The sequence below is a fragment of the Macrobrachium rosenbergii genome, chromosome 12 (genome assembly GCF_040412425.1).
Source record: "Macrobrachium rosenbergii isolate ZJJX-2024 chromosome 12, ASM4041242v1, whole genome shotgun sequence".
In the NCBI taxonomy this organism is placed as follows: Eukaryota; Metazoa; Arthropoda; class Malacostraca; order Decapoda; family Palaemonidae; genus Macrobrachium; species Macrobrachium rosenbergii.
Window position 1 is genome coordinate 19,057,925 of NC_089752.1, and position 22,151 is coordinate 19,080,075.

Sequence of the window (22,151 nt, forward strand, 5' to 3'; positions counted from 1 at the left end):
GGTGACTGGTACAATACTGTACATGTATATACGCTACCGGGGTCTAGGCGATGACAGGCAGGGCAGCCGATCGAGACTACAAAGTCTACCCCAAAGCCAAATCAAAGTCCTTCAAAAAGAAGGCATCGTGCTTACCCCATACAAATGGGGGGAAAAAAGCACGTTAAAAGAAGAAGAAAAATTTCGCTGTTTGTAAGTCGTGTCTCAAATCTAACTTTTTCCAGTGCAAGAATATTCCTGACTGACTATAAAAGTAAGGGGGTAACGGCCTTCCCTGTTCTTTCCATGTCATTTAGTGCTGATATGTAGAAGTAATGTTTAATTTCTTATTTCTAATTGTATGAGACATTGAGGGAATTAAATAATCTTTTGTAGACAGTAATTTCTGTTTTCATTAGCATTCCTTTATATTTTCACGAGCATAACTTGATAAAGAAGTTCATCAAATAAAGAATGATTAAAACTGGTCGTAGCCATTAATCAATGAAGAGACGTTCTTGGGAATTGCCGTTTGATTAAGAAAAATAAACCTGATGGTCACACAGATTCGACTAGGAGAGAAATGCCAAGGTAGGTCGAAATCGGATAAAAGCTTCAGCGTAGGGAAGGAGCTGGATAATACTGTTTAGACGGTGTGGTCATACTGAGAGAATTAGAGCACTGAATGTGCTAGAAGGGTTAAAACGAAACGGTTTTGAATCCACAGGAGCCACAGTATTTCAAGGATCATGGCGTATACCTAATAGCGTATCACGATGAGGCTTTTGTGATGTATTAACCTGAGGCTGTAGGAGTCATCCGTCATTCGACAGTGAAAAAATATATGTACTACCTCGTTTTCCTCTGACGTTACACCCTCCCTAAGGACTGCTATTTAGTGAAAAAAAAAGGTATCCACAGCTGAATACTTCATTTGAAATAAAGCATTCTTTTAAATGTTTTAAGGAAACTGTTTATAAGGTATATGTCACAAGAAATTATTTTAACAGGTGTCGATGACTTTCATATTTGTTATGATTACTGGATTACAATGAGACAATATTAAGCTATCCAAATACGTTGGTCATAATTTTGTGTTGATCACCACAGCCTTGCTTATTTTCAACAGATACTTTTGATATGATAGTTAGTTTTCAGCAATGGAAAGGATTATAGGTGGAGACAGGAAGAGATTCCATCTGGAAAGAAGAGATGTGCGTAATAAGATTAGGTCAATGTATCATAACGTAAAGCAAAGCTACTGAGTCAGTTATGAGAAATAGCATTTAACTTATAGCCTACGGGTGCTTGCTTTGAGAAATTGCTATTTCACAAACAAAAAGCCGCAAGGCAACAGCCAAAACGCATGAAGGTAAAGGTAAATAGAGAGAGAGAAGAAGAGAGAGAGAGAGAGAGAGAGAGAGAGAGAGAGAGAGAAAATAAAACCTGCAAAAGCAAATGCCGCTCTGCGGTTACCTCTTGAAGAATGTAGGCTGTACAGTAGGTATTATGACACCGCAATGTGATTCTGACAGTGAATAATGGCGTCTCGTGATTACTCTTGGAAGAGGTTAGAAATAACTGTATAATGACTGTATAATGCCACTAAAATACGCAATAGCGGTGTCCCAAGATTGCTTGTGGAAGAAGGCGAATGGTAGAGATGATTATTGTTTAATGTAACTACGCCAGCCAATCAGTTTTCCAAATGATTACAATAGGAAGAAAACATTAGGCGGACGAGATAATAGCAAATGGATTGTGTTTACTTCCTTATAATTTCGAGAAGCCTTTTCCACGCTCTTGTCATTTCAACTACCTTCTCTTTTGTTTTTAGTTCAGAGTAACCAAAATTACTACCTCGGAGACCATTGTTGTTGCAATGCCAGTTTGCAAAATCATATCAGTCAGTCATTCAAAAAAAAATTACCGCATAAATAAATGTGAATGAATTTTGGGTGTGTAGATGAAAGAAATAAAAAAAAATTTTCCTATTTGAACTGGATAAAGTAATGTTCCTCTAAGTCCAAGCCCTTGAAAGTTCAAAAGACAAAAGAAAATGGTAATAACAGAATGAATATTGATATTCTGGAGTAACGAAAATTCAACTATAACGAAAACAGATAAGTCACCGAATTAAGACGAGGTGTTCTTGGCGTCTTTGAGATATTATTTCCTTACAAAAACAAATGGCACAATCTTTTCCACCAGATCTCCAAACCTGACTTATTCGTTCCCTTACCCTTCAGTAGATGATAAAATCAGAAATAAACCTTCCAGTACCTGATTATCTAACTGTTTATCTTATATGGATCACCTTTCTGTCTGTCTATCTGTCTCTCGCTCTCTGTCATTTTCTTTATCTCGTTCTCACGTCCATATACGTAGTCTCTCTCTCTCGCTCTCCCTCTCTCTCTCTCTCTCTCTCTCTGACTGTTTGTCTGTCTGTATATCTCTCTCATTCTTATATTCATGGCTTCGTTCATACAGAAATAGATCTCAGGAGAAAACGGCCACTCCCACCGCGGACGACCTTAGTGAACTCTCACTTTCATTCCCTGGTTTCCTACTCAGTCTGGCTATTTGTTCATTTATGCGGGCGGAGGACATCTGCTCAGTCTCCATTCAGTTGTTCACTCCGATAACCTCTCTCTTATTCTGTGTTTCTCAGAATGTGCACTGAGAACCATTCGTTCTACAAAAAAACAAGGAGGGGAAAGTGAAAGCAGTTATCTAGTTTTTCTTTGGTTATAATAAATATTCACGTCTCTTATCCTTCATTATTGTAATAAGCAATTGCGCTGTGCTAGGCTAATAATTTCCCACAATATATTCCAATATGTGGATGATTGCAACGTGAATAATAATTGTATTCTTCCATTTATGCTGTCTGTACTGTTTAAACAAGTTTCTCCAGCTCAGATGGAAACTAAAACATGACAAACACACTCACACACACACACACACACACACACACACACACATACACACACACACACATATATATATATATATATATATATATATATATATATATATATATGTGTGTGTGTGTTTTCGTCATGGTGGATGTGGGTATGTGTGTATGCACACTCATAGTTTCCTATACTGAACATATCAGTTTTCAATCAATTTTTTCCTCGTTTTTTTTTTCTCTCTATTTCTTGGGACCTAAATATTTCTGTCGATTTTCATATCAGTCACGACATACAGTGAAAAAAAAAAAAAACTGTATCTAAACGGAAATCAGAGGTAAATGCTATATCCCGATATCAGTACATCATATTCACGAAGGTTTGTACTCGAACCGTCTTCCATATCACAACACCGATCTAATAACGTAAGCCAATGGAAATGTCAACAGCACTTCCCTCTTTCTTTAGGGGCGATTATAGAATGGGGATTTCATTACCCCCTGAGGCAATGATCTCACGAGATGAACCCGATTCTTGTTTCTATATGAGATGAAAAACGTTACTCTGCGACATGGCTTTGCTCTCATTGGCTGTGCACACTTTCTCCACCAGTCACAGGGCAGGACCTTCAGACCAGACTGCAAACTTCTCAGCTCAGAATCCACCCCCTAACGTTTTTGACGTCTGCTGGAGCGACCTTTATGAAGGGGAGGAGCAACGTCCGGTACGTATATAAGGGGATGGAGTAAGTGAGAGGCTTCAGTCAACGCCATTAGTTTGTAAAAGTTAACCATTCGCTCGACAGCAGCTTCTCAGTCACAATGAAGGTAAGTTGGTCTTTGAGATCCGTCAGCAGACCGAAGTGCAGTTGTTTGTGTTTTAAGAATGACGCCGATTTCAACTTAAGTCTCTAGTAGTGGGAAACGCGTTTTTAGACCTTAGCAATACGTTTAACTTCAATTGTTGTTAGTTTCAGCATTTTTCTCTCTAGTAATTCATAGTAAATTTGGTATGACATAAATATCACTTAGTATATTTTAAGTTTGATTGATAGATTTCTTAAGGTGTGCAGAGCCGGCATGAGCAAGAGCACAAATATGCTTAAAACAAGCCTGTCAGCTTCTTTTATATTCTAAATATTTACAACGCATCTTATGACAATTTTATATACTGAAAATCTAAAAAAAAAATAACATTGATGAAAAGTGAATATGATATGCACATTTATATATTTTTTTGAAAAACCATTTTTTGCCCGCGTGCGTAAATTACTGACTCTTTAATCGTAACTTTTCTTTTTTAGAACATTTGTCGCGGGATGCTGCGCCGTTTATTTTTATTTGCATCGTAATTTTGTGTTTACTTTTTGTAATTATTTTCGACCGAAAACTTTCAACCCGTCATCACACATGGCCTGAATATTGTCAGACTGTAACAAAAGTGACAAAATATATAAGCAGGCTAGTCTAAAACAAACACACGCAGTCACGTACAGTAGAGAGATCCACATGACCGGAATTCATTGTCGAGCATCAGTGACCAGGCTGGAATCTCTAACGATTTCCTGTCTAGAATAATTTATTTGTAACTGTTTGTTTCTGAGACGAGGACCAGACGGCATTATGACGAATGATCTAGTAACGGGTCTTGATGAAGGTAATTGCTGCTTTAAGCATGTCTGTAAGTGGTGGGGCATGAAAGGTATTACAGGCAAATTTAGTTACATAGACACTCAGTAAGGTTAGCAGAAGTGAAACTTACAAATGTTAAGTTAGTGATTACTGAAAGAAGATTGCTATAAAAATGACATTTTTATTCGGTGTCTCAATGCCGTTAAGCACTTTCGGTGATTGGGTCTATCTGTCTTTCTTTCAGGCTGTCAGTCTGTCTGTCTCTTTCTCTTTCTCTGCCTGTCTTCTGTCTGCTTGTCTCTCTCTTATTCTTTCTGCCTTCTGCAACTTGAAGGAATTTCTCTTTCATTACGAGTACATCTGTTCAGTCTCCCCAGCCTCTTTCACCACGATTATCTTGAATCAGTACACTCTAACAGCACCTGTCAAGTACAGTGTAAATTTCACTGAGTTGAGAGAGAGAGAGAGAGAGAGAGAGAGAGCACAACCACCTTGTTGCCCGGCAACTTTCTCCAGCCAAAACAGCGTAGTTATGATCATGTCTTTTATTACGGAATCCACTTTCCATTCAAGGGCGGCTGCTAGTTTGGAGCGATCTAGAGCCGCAGTCATTTTCAATTTTCTTTCACTCTTCTTCTTCATCTTTTTACCAGAACTTTCGAGAACGACTGCAATTTGCATTTTCCTTTAGGCTGATGATTAAGCAAGTCTCGCTGTTGGATTTTGCATGAGACAAAACTGCAATTCATTTGAATAGTTGGACGTCTGGCGAGGTCCTGAATTGGCCAGGCTTGGAAAGAGAAAGAGAGACCGAAAAAAAAAAACCAGGCTGAACAGATCCAAAAGTCATAAAATAAAAAGTAACTCTCTGATCTCTCTCTCTCTCTCTCTCTCTCTCTCTCTCTCTCTCTCTCTCTCTCTCTACAGAAGACAAGCAGTGAAAGAGAGAGTCACGTACAACTGCTAGATTTAAGTGCCTGATTCAAAGAAGAAGCACTTGTTTTGATTGCCAGTGTGATAAACTAACTAAACTTAAACGTCCTCACCTGACTGACGAAAAGACTAAACGGGTAACCTGGGCACTGGTGAGGTCAAAAGCTGAATGACACATTAGGATTACTGGTGTTAAAATCTTGTCCTGGAAATGTTATTATAAGTATACTTTTACAGAACAGGCAAAAATAAAGCTTAATTTAAATATCATTAATACATGATACAGAAAATGAGTATTTATATCCATAAACTTTGGAGCACCTATGATAGTACTGGTAAGTCGTAGCCTTATTTTGTCAATAAAGATTACTATACGCAAATAAACTTTGAAATTTAAATTTAAATAAAAAAAATACACTTGCGGTTGTTAGCTATCTTAAAATTACAAATTCTGGTTCCAAGCAACTTCACATCACATAAAAAAATGCGTTAAGAAGCTACAATAGAAAGTCAGAATCATGTTACGCATATTACGCCATCGACCACCACCTCCCGGGGACTCGAAAGTCTACATTCACAATTTCTTACCCATGTAGGAAATTGATCTGCTAGAGGCCTTCGCATATCATGCCCAATTTGGTCTACCCCCTCCCGTTTCCCCACCCCCACCAAATCCTAACTCTCTCTCCTCAGCGTAATTCTGGAGAATTATAAAAAGATCGATAGACCTTCCGTCTCAGTGCCTTTCACTCTCGACTCTGCTACGTATTATCTCCAGGAATACCCGGTCGCCTCTTTGGTATTCTACTCTATGCGCTGCCCCTCTCCTCCTTCCATGTCCCCATACCCCAGTGGCTCCCTTCCATCCTTAATCCCCATTCTCCTCCTCCTCCTCCTCCTGCCCTTCCTCCCCCTTTGAAGTCCATTCACTTTGCTCCTTTCACTCTGGATATAGGCCCTTGTGATTCATACTTCTTTTTTTCTCCCTCCTTCTTCCTTTCCTTTTCCTCGTCTGCGCTGTCTCATTGATTCTTTCAGTCTGGTCGAGTCTACTGTTCCTGAGACAGAATATGAATTTCTAAATGTATTCTTCCCCGGGAATTATTCTCCAACTACGTTTTCGTTTCAAAGTTGTGCTCCCTTTAAACTGTCTCCGTTAATACCTTGCTTTTTTATTGCTATTTACCTTATAATTAGTGTATTATAATACTGTTTATCATTATCACCGTTATTCACACCATTTGGGAATTCATTAACCAAAAAGCCTTATGATGTTAACTGTCGTTTCTTCCAAGACGTGAGGTATTAAAGTGTAAAAACTCTAGTAGTTAATATGTATCTTATGGTTCATACATTCAGACCTGTTATTCTTTAATATTCATAATTTCATATTACCTAAGAAATCTAACAAAGCACGAAATGTGAAAACTCTACTACTAAGGATTTATTATACTTTCATACATTCATGCTTATCATTCTGTAAAATTTATAATTTCATATTACCAAAGAGAACTAACAAATCACATACTCGATTTCCGCCCAAATATACTTTTACTGCTTCAAGATTGTGAAAATAATAAACAGACAACTTTTTAGGACCCCTCCCGTTAGCTCGACCTGGAGCAATAGCTACTCCCTTCTCTTTCCTCCGAAGGTCAGGCTATCGTGCCGATGACCCCACGCACTGAACAAATAATCGACCCCTGGAGCAACCAGTGTATTTCCATCTCCCTTCCCTCATCACTCCCTTTCTCTGCACAGACACAGACACAGATACATGTTTATATGTGTATATACAGTATGTGTCTGTGTCTGTATACCACTTGATTTCTGCTTAAATTTGTGTGGTATACAGATACATATCTATATGTATATATATGCATGTGTCTGTGTCTGTATATCACTTGATTTCTGCTTACATTTGTGTGGTATACAGATACATATCTATATGTATATATATGCATATGTCTGTGTCTGTATACCCTACTTCACTCCTGCTTACTTTTGTGTGGTATTATTGTATTTGCAAGGTAAATTCTTCCCTAACTTTTGTTAACTGAGTTTCCTGTCCCGCACGTTTCAACGTCGTTTCATGGCCAAGAGGTAACGTCTTGACTGACGCAATGACGGGTCAGATATCTACGTCCTAGTAGATGTACAAAAGAATCTTCAACGAAAATGAAACCAATGGAAACGATAAACAAATAGACGGTGAAGGGTGGTCCAAGCTGAAGAGTGCAGTCTTTTGCACGAATTTGCAATTTCATTCAATTTCATTCACTCGAATTCCGTGTAGGAGGTACACAACTTTGATTGTCCTCTCTCTCTCTCTCTCTCTCTCTCTCTCTCTCTCTCTCAAACATAAACACAAAAAGATAATTGCTGATTTCTTCTCCTAGTGAAGAGTCCAACAAAATTGTACAAATACGTTTCTATTTCTTTTCCTCGAGGGACCCTCCTCTAATTAATTTCTTTTTATTCTTAAATCTTTATATTACGCCCATCCTCTTACTTTCCTAACTTAAGTTCCCTAGTTTCCTGCATTTCACTAATAAATGAAAAAAGTGTTCACTTCACGAGTGACAAGGTCAGATAAATTGCCAGGGCATTTCAGGTTTTCTCTTTTCAGCTTCCTTGGTAAAGCATTTCTCTTTTCAGTAAAACCATTTCCGCATCTCGCCAGTGAAGAATAAGGCATTAATTTACTCGGAGTATAAGGACGGGATTTGGCCAACGTCTTGAGCATAATTTTACTTTGGATTTTTTTTTAATTCCATTATTTATAGTCATGAATAGCCATTTGCTTGTATGGCAGGGAGGGAATAAGAATTAGCCAACATTTCAAACCATTCGAAAACCTTCCAAGAACTGCACTTGATAGTTATTACATCATCTAATAAATGATACTAAAAGTACTTGAAATAATTTATATGTATATGTATATATATATATATATATAGATATATATATATATATATATATATATATATATATATATATATATATATATGTGTGTGTGTATGTATATATATATATACTGTATATATATATATATATATATATATATATATATATATATATATATATATATATATATATATATATTCAAGTCATGAACAAGTTTGAGAGATTTCAATGACCATAAAACAATCGCCCATGAGCTGAGGTCTGGAAATCACCGTCTTCAACTTTCCCTCGACTATCCTTGAATAATATCTGAAATGTCATCACAAAAGGCGTTGCAAGGACTATTAGGTACCGCTACTTGACCTACAGAGGATATCCCCCAAGCAATCGCTGAAAGACAGAGAGAGAAAAAAAGAAGCCATATTCGGTTAATGTTGGCACAAGGGGCGACAAACAAATGCTCGCTCTTGCACTTTCACTGCCTATATCAAGGTCCCCTGGTCCCGTGACTCTCATTACAGCCGAGAGTAAACCCAGACCGAGTTTTTATGTGTGATGAAAGTGAGAGGCCCTTTCCTCCACGCCCGCCCTTCCTTTTCCAGGAGGGCGGTTGCGTCATTGGGTCAAATCTCGCCTTGCGAAAGAGCAAGGTAGCAGAGTCATAAAGAACCGAACGACGCCTCTCGTTTGCTCTTCCTGCCCTTGAGATTATACAGTTACAAGTCAAATGTAAACACAAGTAACTGACTATATAACCATAAACCGATTTTGTCATTTGCTGACCAATTTCGGCAGAACGCCTAGGCTACTTTCCAAAGTAAAATAAAAAATCGTTGTGGACGATTTAACCACATTAACTAAGCGAATATAAAGATAAGCAAATGAACACAAGCTCATAAAACCGAACAGACATTTATTTTGTTCCCAACTTCTCGGCGAAAAGTCGAAATAGAAATCTGAGCAGTCTTTGCAATTGTGCATCACTCAGCTTTGATGATAAGCCGTAAAGTAAAAAAAAAAATCAGAGCAGAAATGTTATGAATTTGGCAACACGACTTTTCTGAAGAAATAAGAAGCATATCACCCATTAAGCCTGAATGCAAGGCTGTTTATTCTCCCTGGAAAATCTCGTCATTTGCGGAAGCATAAAGGTTTCGAAAGAATTCGTTGTTTTTCTACACGCAAACAGTCTCTCTCTCTCTCTCTCTCTCTCTCTCTCTCTCTCTCTCTCTCTCTCTGTGGTAATCAGCAATGACTTCGGGAGATGCGCAAGTAACATCTGTAATCTTCTAGAAATCGAAGTCTGCGCAACAGCCATTTGTGGTAAACCTACCCGACAGAAACCATCCTAAAGAACACGTCAAGTATATAATAATGAGGAGGCGATTTAACCTCATTCACGACTGGAAAGGAAATCTCCAGCATTTGCATAATTTTATTATTTAATATCTTCCATGCATTCATTCCCCCCCACCCCCTTATGCTTTATAATTCTATTTCCTTAAGATTTTAGTTTCATTAACTTTTTTATCCCTTGCTTCTCATGCCATTTACATTAGTCTTAGAATTTATGGCAGTTATATCGATTTAAATATGAAGTCAAAGAATAATATTTTGCTGAGTCATTAAGAAACAAATCATTTGTCAATATAACAATTTAGATGTAAGAATGAATACCGTCTTGTTTCATACGAAACTTATAATTCACACATGCCCCCACATGCGTGACAAATATTCTCACGGTATGAGAATCGTAACTCACAAAACAGAACTACTTCTGTCATTGTAGCAGCTAATCAAGTTCTCTATTTTTTTTTCTTTGCAGGTCCTGGTATTGTTTGGAATGGTGGCCTTTGCCTTGTCTGCCAAACTTGGCAGCAACGCTGTGTTCGACGAAGAGGAGACTCCTACTGAGGTACAGTTTTGAAACTTGTTTTTTATTCAGTCTCACTCCAGGTATTATTTTCTGCCTTTAAGTCATTTCACGTCTACTCTCATAGCTTTCCTATCAGGATTTATTCTGCGATAAATATCTGTTATTGAACTTTAATTCATTATTATTATTATTATTGTTTCTGTTGTTGTTGTTGTTATTAGAATATGAACTCAATTCATATGGAACAAGCCCACAGGGACCACTGACTTGAAATTCAAGCTTCCAAATAATATGGTCTTCATTTGAAAGCAGTAGCAGAAGGTAATCGGAAGCGCAGAAAAGGGAATTCAGTTATTAAAAAAGAAGAAAAAATAAATTACCAAATAAATACATAAATGAATGAATATGTAAAAATTAACTTTGTATTTTCTGCAGCCCCCAAAACCCTACAACTTCGGGTGGGCCGTGATGGACAAGAACACCACCAACTACCAAAACCGCGCCGAAATCGGTGACGAGGATGGACGCGTCAAGGGATCCTACAGCTACGTCCTTCCCGATGGTTTCGTCTACACCGTCACTTACGAAGACAAGAAGGACGGAAATGGCCTTGTGGTTAGTATCCTTCATTGTTCAGGACTAATATAAAAGCTCTATAGGACTGGTTTGGTGGTGATTTTACTTGGTGATGCCTGAGACTGCGTGGGAGTAAATGAACTTTAGTAGTGACCGTGTACCTGTTTTTTCATAATACTGAATTTTTTTTCAACATTAGTATCATCTTGAAATCTGCAAAATCATCTAAAATCTGTATTGCCTCATCGGAAAGGAAAGCGCGGCGGTTTGGGTCAACCACTCTTTCACGGTTTTATTTTTACTCTTCATCAGTGATGAGATATTTAAAAGTTCTTCCCCATAAAAAGAACATGAGTCATTTTAAGGGATGATGCCAATGTTTTCACAAAGCAGAGCCATACTTCAATGAACACATTCAGCGTACGCAATCCTAATAATTCATTCATAAAAAGATGAGAGCTTCTGTGATGAAGTCTTAGGTAATTCATAGTCACCATGCAAATTCCCATTCCGGTTTGTAGGACTCGTAGACTCCTTTCAAGGTAATCACGTAGCAGTTAACGCTTAGCCCCTTTTCAAACTGTATTGTGATTTGGAGATGTTCCTTGAATTTAGTACTACTTTAACATTCAAGGCATTTCTACATAAAAAAAACTCAATTCTACTTTTAATGGTGACGTATTCTGTTCCAAAAGGATGCTTCCTTCATTGTTATTACTGATTTGAGAGCTAGATTTAATAAATTATTCTTATGACAGACAAAGTGTTCTTCGGATCAAATGCTTTCCCACGCATTGAGAGAAAGTGACAACTTTGATGGTTCATTTTAAAACACCAATAACTCCTCCGGTTCTTATTTCTAATCTTCTAACGTAGTCATCCCTTGAAGTTGGTTTTATAAATTTAAAACACTGAAATTCCTCCTTTGAAATCATTCAGATAGCATAATTATTTTAATTTTGATCTTCATAGGGGAGAAATTATTATACAGTATGTACCATCTGAATAGTAATATATATACGTTCTCTACGTGAAATTTTGATCTTTCAATATTCTTTTCTATTTGCAGCAAACTCTACGAAAGGAACCTTCAGGTATCGATGTGATCATCCCTGCCCCCAAACCTAAAGAGCCTATTTCCAAGGGTATCAAGCGCTTCCTGTAAGCCTACCTGCAAGCCTATTACCAACTAACCCCTTTTCCCCAAATGTAAAGGGTATTCTCATACCTCCCATGATTTAGTTTAGGGCAAAATATGATCATTTTATTACTGAGAAAACTTCATCCGCATCCTCAACCTATATACTGTGAATCACCTCCGGTGCCATATGGCAGTTTTGGTTCTCGAAGGAACAAGTCAGGAATTGCCCCCCTCAACTTCGACTGTTGTCCTATTCACTTATTATTCACTTCCGTTTTAGGAATTCCTCTTGTTCTAGGAAGATCCTGTGTCATCAGGTTTGCTCTAATATCTCATTTTTATGTTTCAGTTGCCTATTTTGTTCAGCATGTAGACTCTTGATGCAATAGAGTATCCTTCTAGTCAGATTACTAGAGTTGGTAATCCATTTCAAATGTTGCATTGCACTTCGGCTTAATGCTTTATACGTAAATGCCTGTATTACCTAGTTCCACAGCAATATGGGTAAGTTAAATCCAAGAAATGTTATCACATGAAAGTAGTTGCAGCAAGCAAATTAGATACTGCGTAATATGTACTAGATAAATGCTGATCTTTCTTTACTACACACAACTTTTTCTTCTTCACGGAGTCTTGTGGCAAGAACTGACTGTCCAAGCATCTTCACTGAATCTTTGGCATGAATGGAAAGCCAAACATTGTTAAACAAGATGAAATTCTAAGTGCAAACCTCAAAACTATTATTAAGGCCTCATCCTTTCTCAGCTGTTCTCATCAATCTGTGTTTCTTTGTCTTTGTTAGAGATGTTATATATATTTTATTACGTCAATAAAAGATGTATTCTGCATGGAAGTGTTAATTTCCTAAATGTCGGTCCAAAAGGCTCGCATCTAGATAGTTATTTTTGGAACTATATTAGAATAAATCTATCTTTCTACTCATCAAGATTCTGGGAATGATAACTAAACACAACATAACCTCGTACTTCAAGTTGTTATAGTCTCTACTACTGCATGACTGTAGTAGCTCTATAACTGGTAATCTAGAGTGTGTGTGACTTCACTTCATTCACTTTCCAAAGTCAACTGATTTTGGAAATTAAAAAACAATGCACAGTATAGCCATTTCATAATTTACACCACGGTTTTTCCGTGGATAAGACATGGGAACGGAAAAATATCTAGGGCTGGATTCAGACTATGTGAGTTTATCTTTGCAATATAAGACTCATCACACGGACACCATGAATATTTTCAGTCTAGGAAATGACACCAACTTATCTATGTTTAAACGTCAAGGGCACCAATTCCTTTTGTCAAGATTCTTTAAATCTTCTCCTGCGAAAACCCTTATGGACAGAGTCCACGGACTATAAACTTAAGAGAGCTGCTAAGGGAAATCACCCTGCAGAGAGAGACAAGTTATAATAACAGGTAAGTAAGTGTGACGGAATAGAAAATAGAAGCGATACACATGAATTCAGGGGGGCGTCAGCAGAAAGCGGGAATGAATTTGCTCCCTTAAACATTTGGAGATCAGATGATTCCACAACTGCTCTAGGTAAACTATTCCATTGTAGCAAAGATAAACTCCTAGGAAACTGAGTAGCATTAAGCCGGGTGGTAGAAAACGACAAAATGAGTGCTGAAGATGTTTGTTGTCGTAGTGCATTTTATGCAAATAGCATAATGAGCTCACTTTACGACTATGCCACAAGTCAACATTTAGCATCAGCAAAATAAACCTGACTGATGGCAACTCTATCAAAAAGCTTAAGATGAGAGTCAGCACCCGAAGACTGGAGAACAATGCTCTAACGAAGGAAGAAGAACAGAGTTAAAACATCTAGATATAATAGCTTCATCACGAAACATTCAAAAACATTTCTGCAAGATACCAACTTTTTGAGAAACATAGGCAGCAATTTTACGTGTATGCTACTCAAAAGTAAATTTCTTATCAAAACTTACGCCTTTAATCTTAACAAAGTCACTGAGATTTAAAACCATACCATTCAAATGTAAATCAGGATGCGAAGGCAAGATTGTTCTTGATCTTGACCGACCATCTTACTTTGAGTTTTGAAAGGGTTAAGCTTTATCCCCAAATTCTACCCAACTCACGAGTACGTGCCAGATTTCTATTCGAGGATTCGCCAATCACAGGCATAAGGCGCGGAGAGGGAACACTAGCCAGAAGAGTAGCGTCATCGGCGTATGCAATCAGTTTGTTCTCTAGACCTTGCCATATGTCACCAGTATAGATAATAAATAGCAAAGGTCCAACAATACTACCCCAAGGAACACCTGAAATGACATTACTGAGGCTTCTATACTGGCCACCAACACAACCCCTTGGGGTTCTGTCTATTAAAAATTAATCTAAAAATATTAATAAAGGATCCACCAATTCCCAGTAATCTAAGCTTATAGGTAAGTAATTCATAATTCTCACGGTCAAAGGCTGCACTAAGATCTAACTAGAGTGATATCAGATATAATTATTACGAAACAACAATGAGGGTACAAGACTGGTTAATTTCTACCAAATAACTTGAAACTAAAGTAGTTGAGAACTTTAATATTCAGTGGGATGGGATAAGACTTACCATTCATGTACCAAAGAGTTTAATGTTATTGTGATAATCATCCCTGAAATTTTACTGGTTCATTTCAGCGCCCATAGGCTATACATTTTAGCAAAAGCTTGCAATCAAGTTACACACACATATTAATATATATATATATATATATATATATATATATATATATATATATATATATATATATATATATATATATATATATATATATCTTCATAAATAGCCCTGAGGTAAATGTTTTCCCATTAAATTGGTGCCAGTTTAATGAAACTGCATTACAAATTAAGACTTTTCTCGACATTTTCAGCAACTAAGATCCTGGGTAGACACGCATACTTCCACCAACTTTTGTTGTTCATTTATACTATCTCATATCTCTCTTACCTCCGCTTATTGAGCTGAAATCTCTCGTTATGCTAATAAAATACCCATTACCTCTGAACACCTTTACAACCATTTTGGGTCTCAGGTCCCGAGTAAAGGAAAAGAGAGGAGAAAGGTTTGAGCAACCCCTGAAGAACCTTCAACCTCTAAAAAGGGGTTTTATAACAGAAGCAGGAGGAAAATTCCAGAGCTTTGCAGCCCAAGAAGATAAAGAGTCGTTGGAGCGTGCATTGAAAGGGTTACCGAACGCAAGAGAAAATATATTTTCACTGAAAATACAAGTGAACTTGTCCTGAAACAGTTTGTCATAATTTTCGCCTGGGCACTGGCAAGGATTGAAATAACGTTTAAGAAATATTTCTCGTTTAAGGAATATTTCTAGGTACATTTGGGAAGAAACCATGTGCAAAACAATCAGCTGCGTTGGAAGTTTTATATATATAATAATATATATATATATATTTTTAAATAACTTTAGATTTCACATATCTTCAGTTTTCGATACAAAGAAAACGTAGCTAATGCTTATCATAGTAGAAAACCTATTTTAAAGGGTGACTCGTATAAGATCAATTCTAGACTTCTCGGTTTCAGTGGCCAATACTTCTTGCATGTATGATGTATTATTTTAAACCTTGAATAGTTAATTTTGTCAGTAGGCTTGGTTTGGAAATTTCTGTCTTTATAACTTATTTTACTCAGGATATATTAACTTTAGCGTGCCCTAGTCGTCATGATAACTGCCTTACCAGCGACAGAGCCTTATTCTTGAACAACGTTTGGAGATATCTTAGTCAATAGAAGCGACGGTTAGGGTCTCAGATTTTGGACGATCCAGGACCTGTAGGATGACACTTTTGTGTATACAGCAGGATCTCCTCCACACGCTTTGCCGAATGAAACCACCCCAATCTGCAATTGAAATATTGCATTGATGAAAGTGCTTTAGTTCACAGTCTCTCCTCCCTTGTGTATCACTTAAGCAATTGCATGTGATAAGCATTCAAATGGATACTTCATCAACATAGACACTATATGCACAAACAACGCATAATACACAAGTGAATACGTTTAAATACACATACACAGATAAATGTATGCATATTTGCGTCACTTATATAAAATGTTCGTGAACAAATTAAGATATTTAAGTTGTAGTATACGAATGGTTAAAGATTTATATCTATATGAAATGTGTATCAAATGTACATACCCCCATACATAAAGAGGACCGTTTCTTAACTGAAATACAAGAATATACTTATTCTGAGATCTAAATTAGTTGACTTGGGTCTACGGTATCTATGTTGCCATCACTGAAACACAACTCATTCAAGGATCTACTTTAGATCTACAATACTTACAACGGTGCTAACAGTTCCAGTTGTAGATGCCTGGAAGATGGGGCCTCCAGAGTCACCACTGCAACTGTCCCGGCCACCCTCACCGCCAAAACAGAGCTGGAAACAAATTACCGAACTTAGGATGACGTGGTAATTGCAGGCTTGTTTCAGTGGCCGAAAGTCCTAAACTGATTGAGCTGATGACTCATAGCTACCTTGGTTTTTATTTTGTTATTCCCTTAATGGCAACATTAATTTTGAAATAAACAAAAATAAGAAAAATCTAATATTTTTTGTAAGCAAAAACGTAGTTTCGCTATATAAATTTTAAATTTTACATTTAAAGAAACGAAGAAAGGGATTCACATTAAAAACCCTGAGGAAGCAAAAAATAAGATAGAATAGAATAACAAACTATTCAATGGGCGTACTGCAATTGCTAACCATGGTAACTGCTACAGCAGCTATGAAATCAAAACGTATCTGTAAGCAAGATTTAGAATAAAGTGAAGGGGTTTTCTACTGTCAAGCTCTAAGAGATAGGGAATCGAATACGCTTTTTGACCTTAAACCTAGAAATTAATAGAAAATGGCATTGGTTTATGGGCAACATTTTGTATGTAAAGGCTTGACATTCCCTTTCTCAATTTGGTGTTGTAAGAGCCTCTTCTAAAGCATCAAAATGATAAGAATATGTGAAACCTCCTTTTACAAGTTAGAGAAGACTGAAGTTACGTTATGAGAGTTGCTATCTTGTTCTCATCACTGAATGCAGTTCAGATATGAAGAAATTTCAGTAGTTTTCTTTTCCTTGTTGCTGTGTTATTAGTCTAAGAACACTCCCTACCTGATCGGAATTGAGCAGACTCTGGTACAGAGGCTGACAAGTATCGAGACTGACGAAAGGAACTCCAACACTCTTTAGGACTCGAGATTTCGAACCACCTTCCGTGTTCCCCCAGCCAGCCACAGTTGCATTTCGTCCGTTCAAAAACGACCCAAGGTCGAACTGTACGTCGGGGAGGCAGATTGGCTGTACAAGTCCTGTGTGAGAGTAAGAGTGATAACATGAATGATTAGAGTTATCGGCTTGTCTGCGCCGTAATTGTAAAATAATTTGTAAAATTTTTAAACAATAGAATGGAGATCTAATGGTCAGTTTCCATCCATTTTTCGCTTATTTATATATATACCGTATAGTAATATACGCGCATACACACATATATACATGTATATATATATATATATATATATATATATATATATATATATATATATATATATATATATATATATATATATATATATGCGAACAAAAATAGACTTACTGTTGAGCGTAGCTTTCCTGTCCAAGCGAATGAGAGCTATGTCGTCGCTATGAGGAGTTCGGGTGTCATAATTAGGGTGAGAGATGACCTGGGACCTCGTGATCTTGAAGACCTGGTGACTTGGGCAGTCGGCTTCACTGCAGTCAGGGTTCGCGTCTAAGTTGTGTTCACCCAGACGGATTTCGTCTCTGTAAATTAAATAAATAATATGAATAAATAAATAATAAATAAACAGATTAATTAACTGATTAATAAATGAATAAATATATAAATGATAAATGAGTGAATGAATAAATTAATGAATGAATAACTGAAAAAACAAATAAACAAAAAAATAATTAGATTAATCAATTACCTGATTTATTAATTAATTAATATTTAAATGAATAAATGAATGAATGAATAATTGAATGGATAAATACATAAATGAATAAATAAATAAATAATTAAATAAATAAATTGTTGCCATGAATTATTTGAATTATTAAAGTAGTTTAGCCAGACCACTGAGCTGCCTTTCAGCTCTCATAGGGCTGAATTGTTGCTATGAAGGGCCTTATAATTCCATTACAAACTTTTATGGTCAGCCAAGTGATGGAACACCATCACGACCTTTCCTTTTCCCAATTATCTATGAACAAACTTACAAAAGTCCTAATTTTATTAAGCCTTATGACCACCCCTCTCCATCAGACAATTCTGACTATCTCATCCGTGAGTACTGTACTTACAATGGCAGACTAGGCACAACGCAGTGGGCAGCCGTCAGGATGTATTGGTCGTTGATAAGAGCACCTCCGCAGCCCCAGTCCAGGCCTTCTGGGAGGTTAGGTGCTGAAGAAGAAGAGCATACATCAGTTAGTCTCATCAGTTAGCAAGGTTTATAGGTTGTAAAAGTGCTCAGACGATTTTAACCAAAACTAATTTGCTAACACCCGTTGACACATGGTTAAAACGAGTTATAAAGACAGATATGAACAGTTGCTTAAACATAGTTACTCATTTATTTATATGTCAGTTCGTCTACGTATCAGTCAATCTAATTATATGTCTGGAAGTATAACACATGAAGCTGAGAATAGAAATGTATGCATGATTTATTTATATTATAAGCTTTGTCTGGATCCATGTATACCAGATACAGTTTTTCCTTTCATTTCAAACTTCTCACACAACTCAATACAAACACCTGATCCATAACCTATCCTCCTTGTCTAATTTCACATGTTTTTCCCTATATGTATCTGTTATCTACCTTACTTTCTAAATCAAGATCCTCTGTGCACTTTTCGTGGTATTATAAGTAATGTTATACCCCTATAATTCTTACAGCTGCCCCTATCACTTTACATAGTGGAACAATTATTCCTTTCACTCATTCTTTTGAAAGTTTTCTCTCATCCAGATATACCTTACAAACCCTAGTCAGCCATTTAATCATATCATCAGCACAGTACTGCAGCATCTCACTTAAATTTCCATCAGATCGTTTTATCTTTATACTGTGATTACTTCCTGAATAGCCACATCCATAAACATACTCAGACTTATTCTTGCCCCTTCCACTCTTGCCTCAGTCATCTCTGCTTCCCTTCTACATTCCACTTTCATCACATATTGAAAATACCCCGTTGACTCAAAACGAAGGAAGAGAGAGAGACTGACACTCACCTTTATAACCAAAGATTGCCATCCAGGGGAAAGCACCCACAGGTGCCTCAACGCCGTTAAAGATTCTCTTGAGCGTTCCTCTTCTCCCGCAGACTGAAGGCAATAACACTTCGCCACCTCCCGGGTTGCTTGGAACTGTGGGGGTCACAGGAGGCGTCACTGGAGTCACAGGAGTTTCTGTAGGGATCGTTGCAGAGCCACAGCAGACCTTTCATGAAGAAAATATTAAATGTAATGACAAGGGAAGGTAATACTTAGGATACGAGCAATCTTCTTTTTATTTCTCTTTACTTCTTAGTATGCAAATGGCTGTTTAAACTTAGCATCTTTGGTTTATGCATAATTTAACATTCCATATTCTGTCTGATATTAAATTAGCAAATTACCATTTATCTATCTAACTATCTGCATATGCAGTATATATATAGATATATATATATATATATAGATATATATATATATATATATATATATATATATATATATATATATATATATATATATGCATATGTATGTATATACATATGTCTGTATATATATATAATATATATATATATATGCATATGTATGTATATACATATGTCTGTATATATATATATATATATAATATATATATATATATATATATATATATATATATATATATATATATATATATATATATATATATATACTTTTATATGCATATCTCGCACACACATACATGTGTATGTTATATATTGCTAACAAAAGATAGCTTACCCTAGGATTCCTTCTGTTAGTGTTGCAAAGGGCTTCTCTTATCCGAATCAAATTTTCCCTGGTTGGATTCTTCATGAGATCGGCAAGAGCTGGGCATGACGCCAGAGGTATACATGATAACCCCGCCCCACATGAAGAAGCTGTTCAGATGAAGAAGAGGTAACGTTAACATTTTATAAAGTGTACGTGCATGCTTTATATATTTATATATGTATATATATATATACACATACACACACATATATGTATGTGTGTGCGTATTTGTGTGTATGTGAGTATGTGTGTATATATCGATATAGGTGAGTGTGCGCTTGTGTGTGTGAGTGTGTACATCTATGTGAAGAGGTGTGTATATACAATACTTTTTACTAGTATTTTCTCTTATTATAACCATGACTCAAGTTTTTTTGTCAAGAACTATCCGGATACGAAGCCAAAAACATATGGACATGAACATATTAGTATTTGTGTTATATAACGGAATTAATGAAAAAAAAAAATCATTAATATGCAGTCCCAGAGACCAGAACACTCAAGCTAGAAAAGAATTTGGGTTCCTTTCCCTTCTTCGATGAACTATTTTTTCTGTTCCTTTTTTTTCTTTTTTTTTTGCTCTATTGAACCACGTATCATTGTAGCATTTTTGCCCTTCCATCTTACCTTGTCTGACTGTGCGCAGAGATCCGCTGGCGTAGGCAGATACTGACAGCAGTAAAAGCAAAGTTATCGGCGGGGTTTTAAAGTTCGTCATTCTGAAATGTGAAGAGCAACTTTAATAATGTCATTCTATACGCACAAATTCAGAATTTGGTGCTTAAAAACATATTAGAAACATTGAACAAGAAACGCAAGCACGCTTGTGTAGACATGCATGAATGGAAATGCAGTACAAATTTATATTTCACAATGAAGTATTATTTTTAATTTGGAACTGGTATTGCCATATCGACAATCTTGAGAAAAGAGTATACTGAGACCTGAGGATGATCAGTCATGATGCCTATTTTTTGAAATGAGCCATACGCACATACACACATAAATTGTGTATATTTACACATACCCCGTTCGGGTGCTCTAAAGGTGGTGTAGTACACACTAGGAAAAGCACAGGAAGCTTGTCATTGTAAGGTATTGTCTATTTTTTACACTTAAACTTCAAAGGCTTCACAGAAATTTGCGTAATAACCCAAATAATACACTGAATCTTTCACTAATAAATGAAAATAAATACTAAACATCAATCTAACACAAATTTATCATATCCATTAGACTAAGTGAATCAAAGCATCGTAAAATAGTGACTCTAAAGATAGACGAAGTCAATAATTTAATGATGTAAATTCGATACGAAGCAAAAAGGATTTTATGTGATGTTATTCGAAATTATATCGAGGGATTAATAGTCTGCTACAGAAGTCTGCAGACGAAAGCAACTGCTTAAATCATCTATATTATAACAACTGACCCGCGCTCTTGCCTTTTGTTGAACGGACGACGATGCATTATAACAAAAAAAAAAAAAAGTTTCCGTTGAGTCGGTTTCCTAGAAAACATTTGTAACGAAACCGGTTTCCGCCGCTGTTAATCCAGTATCCCGTTGATTCTTACAACTTGATCTCCTAATAGTATCTCGAGTTCATGGAGGTACAGAAACAAAAGTATGTATCAGCTAGAACAAAAGTAATAAAGAAAACTAACTTTTTACAAGTACATAAAATAACTTTAAATGTACACTTCCTTTAGAGGGCACAATCCTTTAACTTGAAGCAGTTAAACTTACCTGTTGAGATTTCGTTTGCTTGTGGAAAAGCATGAGCTTGTGAAGTAAATTTTATAGAGCCGACCGACAAGAAAGACTCATCGTCACAGAGTTGCCAAATGCTTCTAGAATAGGAAGACCCACAAAAATCCTTTTTTTTTTTTAGCGACAATCAAGGAAAAATCTCATTAAAAAAATGACCGCAAAGAAAACATATTGATTACCAGTTTCCATTTGTTTTAATTTGCGTTTAGTTAATAAGAAAATTACTTTAATCCTGCTCTTTTAGTTTGATAAAAGGGAGCAATAAAGCGGCCGTCAGCAACTGAACGGCATTGCTTCGTCGAAATTGACGTCACTACTT

At 36.5% G+C, this 22,151-nt stretch overlaps 2 protein-coding genes across 2 annotated transcripts; one reads left to right on the forward strand and one right to left on the reverse strand.

Moving 5' to 3' along the window:
- Positions 1-3,564: 3,564 nt before the first annotated feature.
- On the forward strand, positions 3,565-12,804 carry LOC136844432 (cuticle protein 19.8-like). Its single transcript, XM_067113661.1, has 4 exons — positions 3,565-3,721; positions 10,191-10,280; positions 10,677-10,856; positions 11,887-12,804. Exons 1-4 carry the CDS (start codon positions 3,716-3,718, stop codon positions 11,980-11,982), a joined length of 372 nt encoding a protein of 123 aa, XP_066969762.1. The 5' UTR covers positions 3,565-3,715; the 3' UTR covers positions 11,983-12,804.
- Positions 12,805-15,364: 2,560 nt separating this feature from the next.
- On the reverse strand, positions 15,365-21,854 carry LOC136844433 (phenoloxidase-activating factor 1-like). The gene is made up of 9 exons (XM_067113662.1): positions 21,809-21,854; positions 20,689-20,780; positions 20,029-20,168; positions 19,288-19,495; positions 18,348-18,450; positions 17,617-17,804; positions 17,136-17,332; positions 16,310-16,405; positions 15,365-15,857 (listed from the first exon to the last, which is right to left on the reverse strand). Exons 2-9 carry the CDS (start codon positions 20,777-20,779, stop codon positions 15,756-15,758), a joined length of 1,125 nt encoding a protein of 374 aa, XP_066969763.1. The 5' UTR covers position 20,780; positions 21,809-21,854; the 3' UTR covers positions 15,365-15,755.
- Positions 21,855-22,151: the final 297 nt, after the last annotated feature.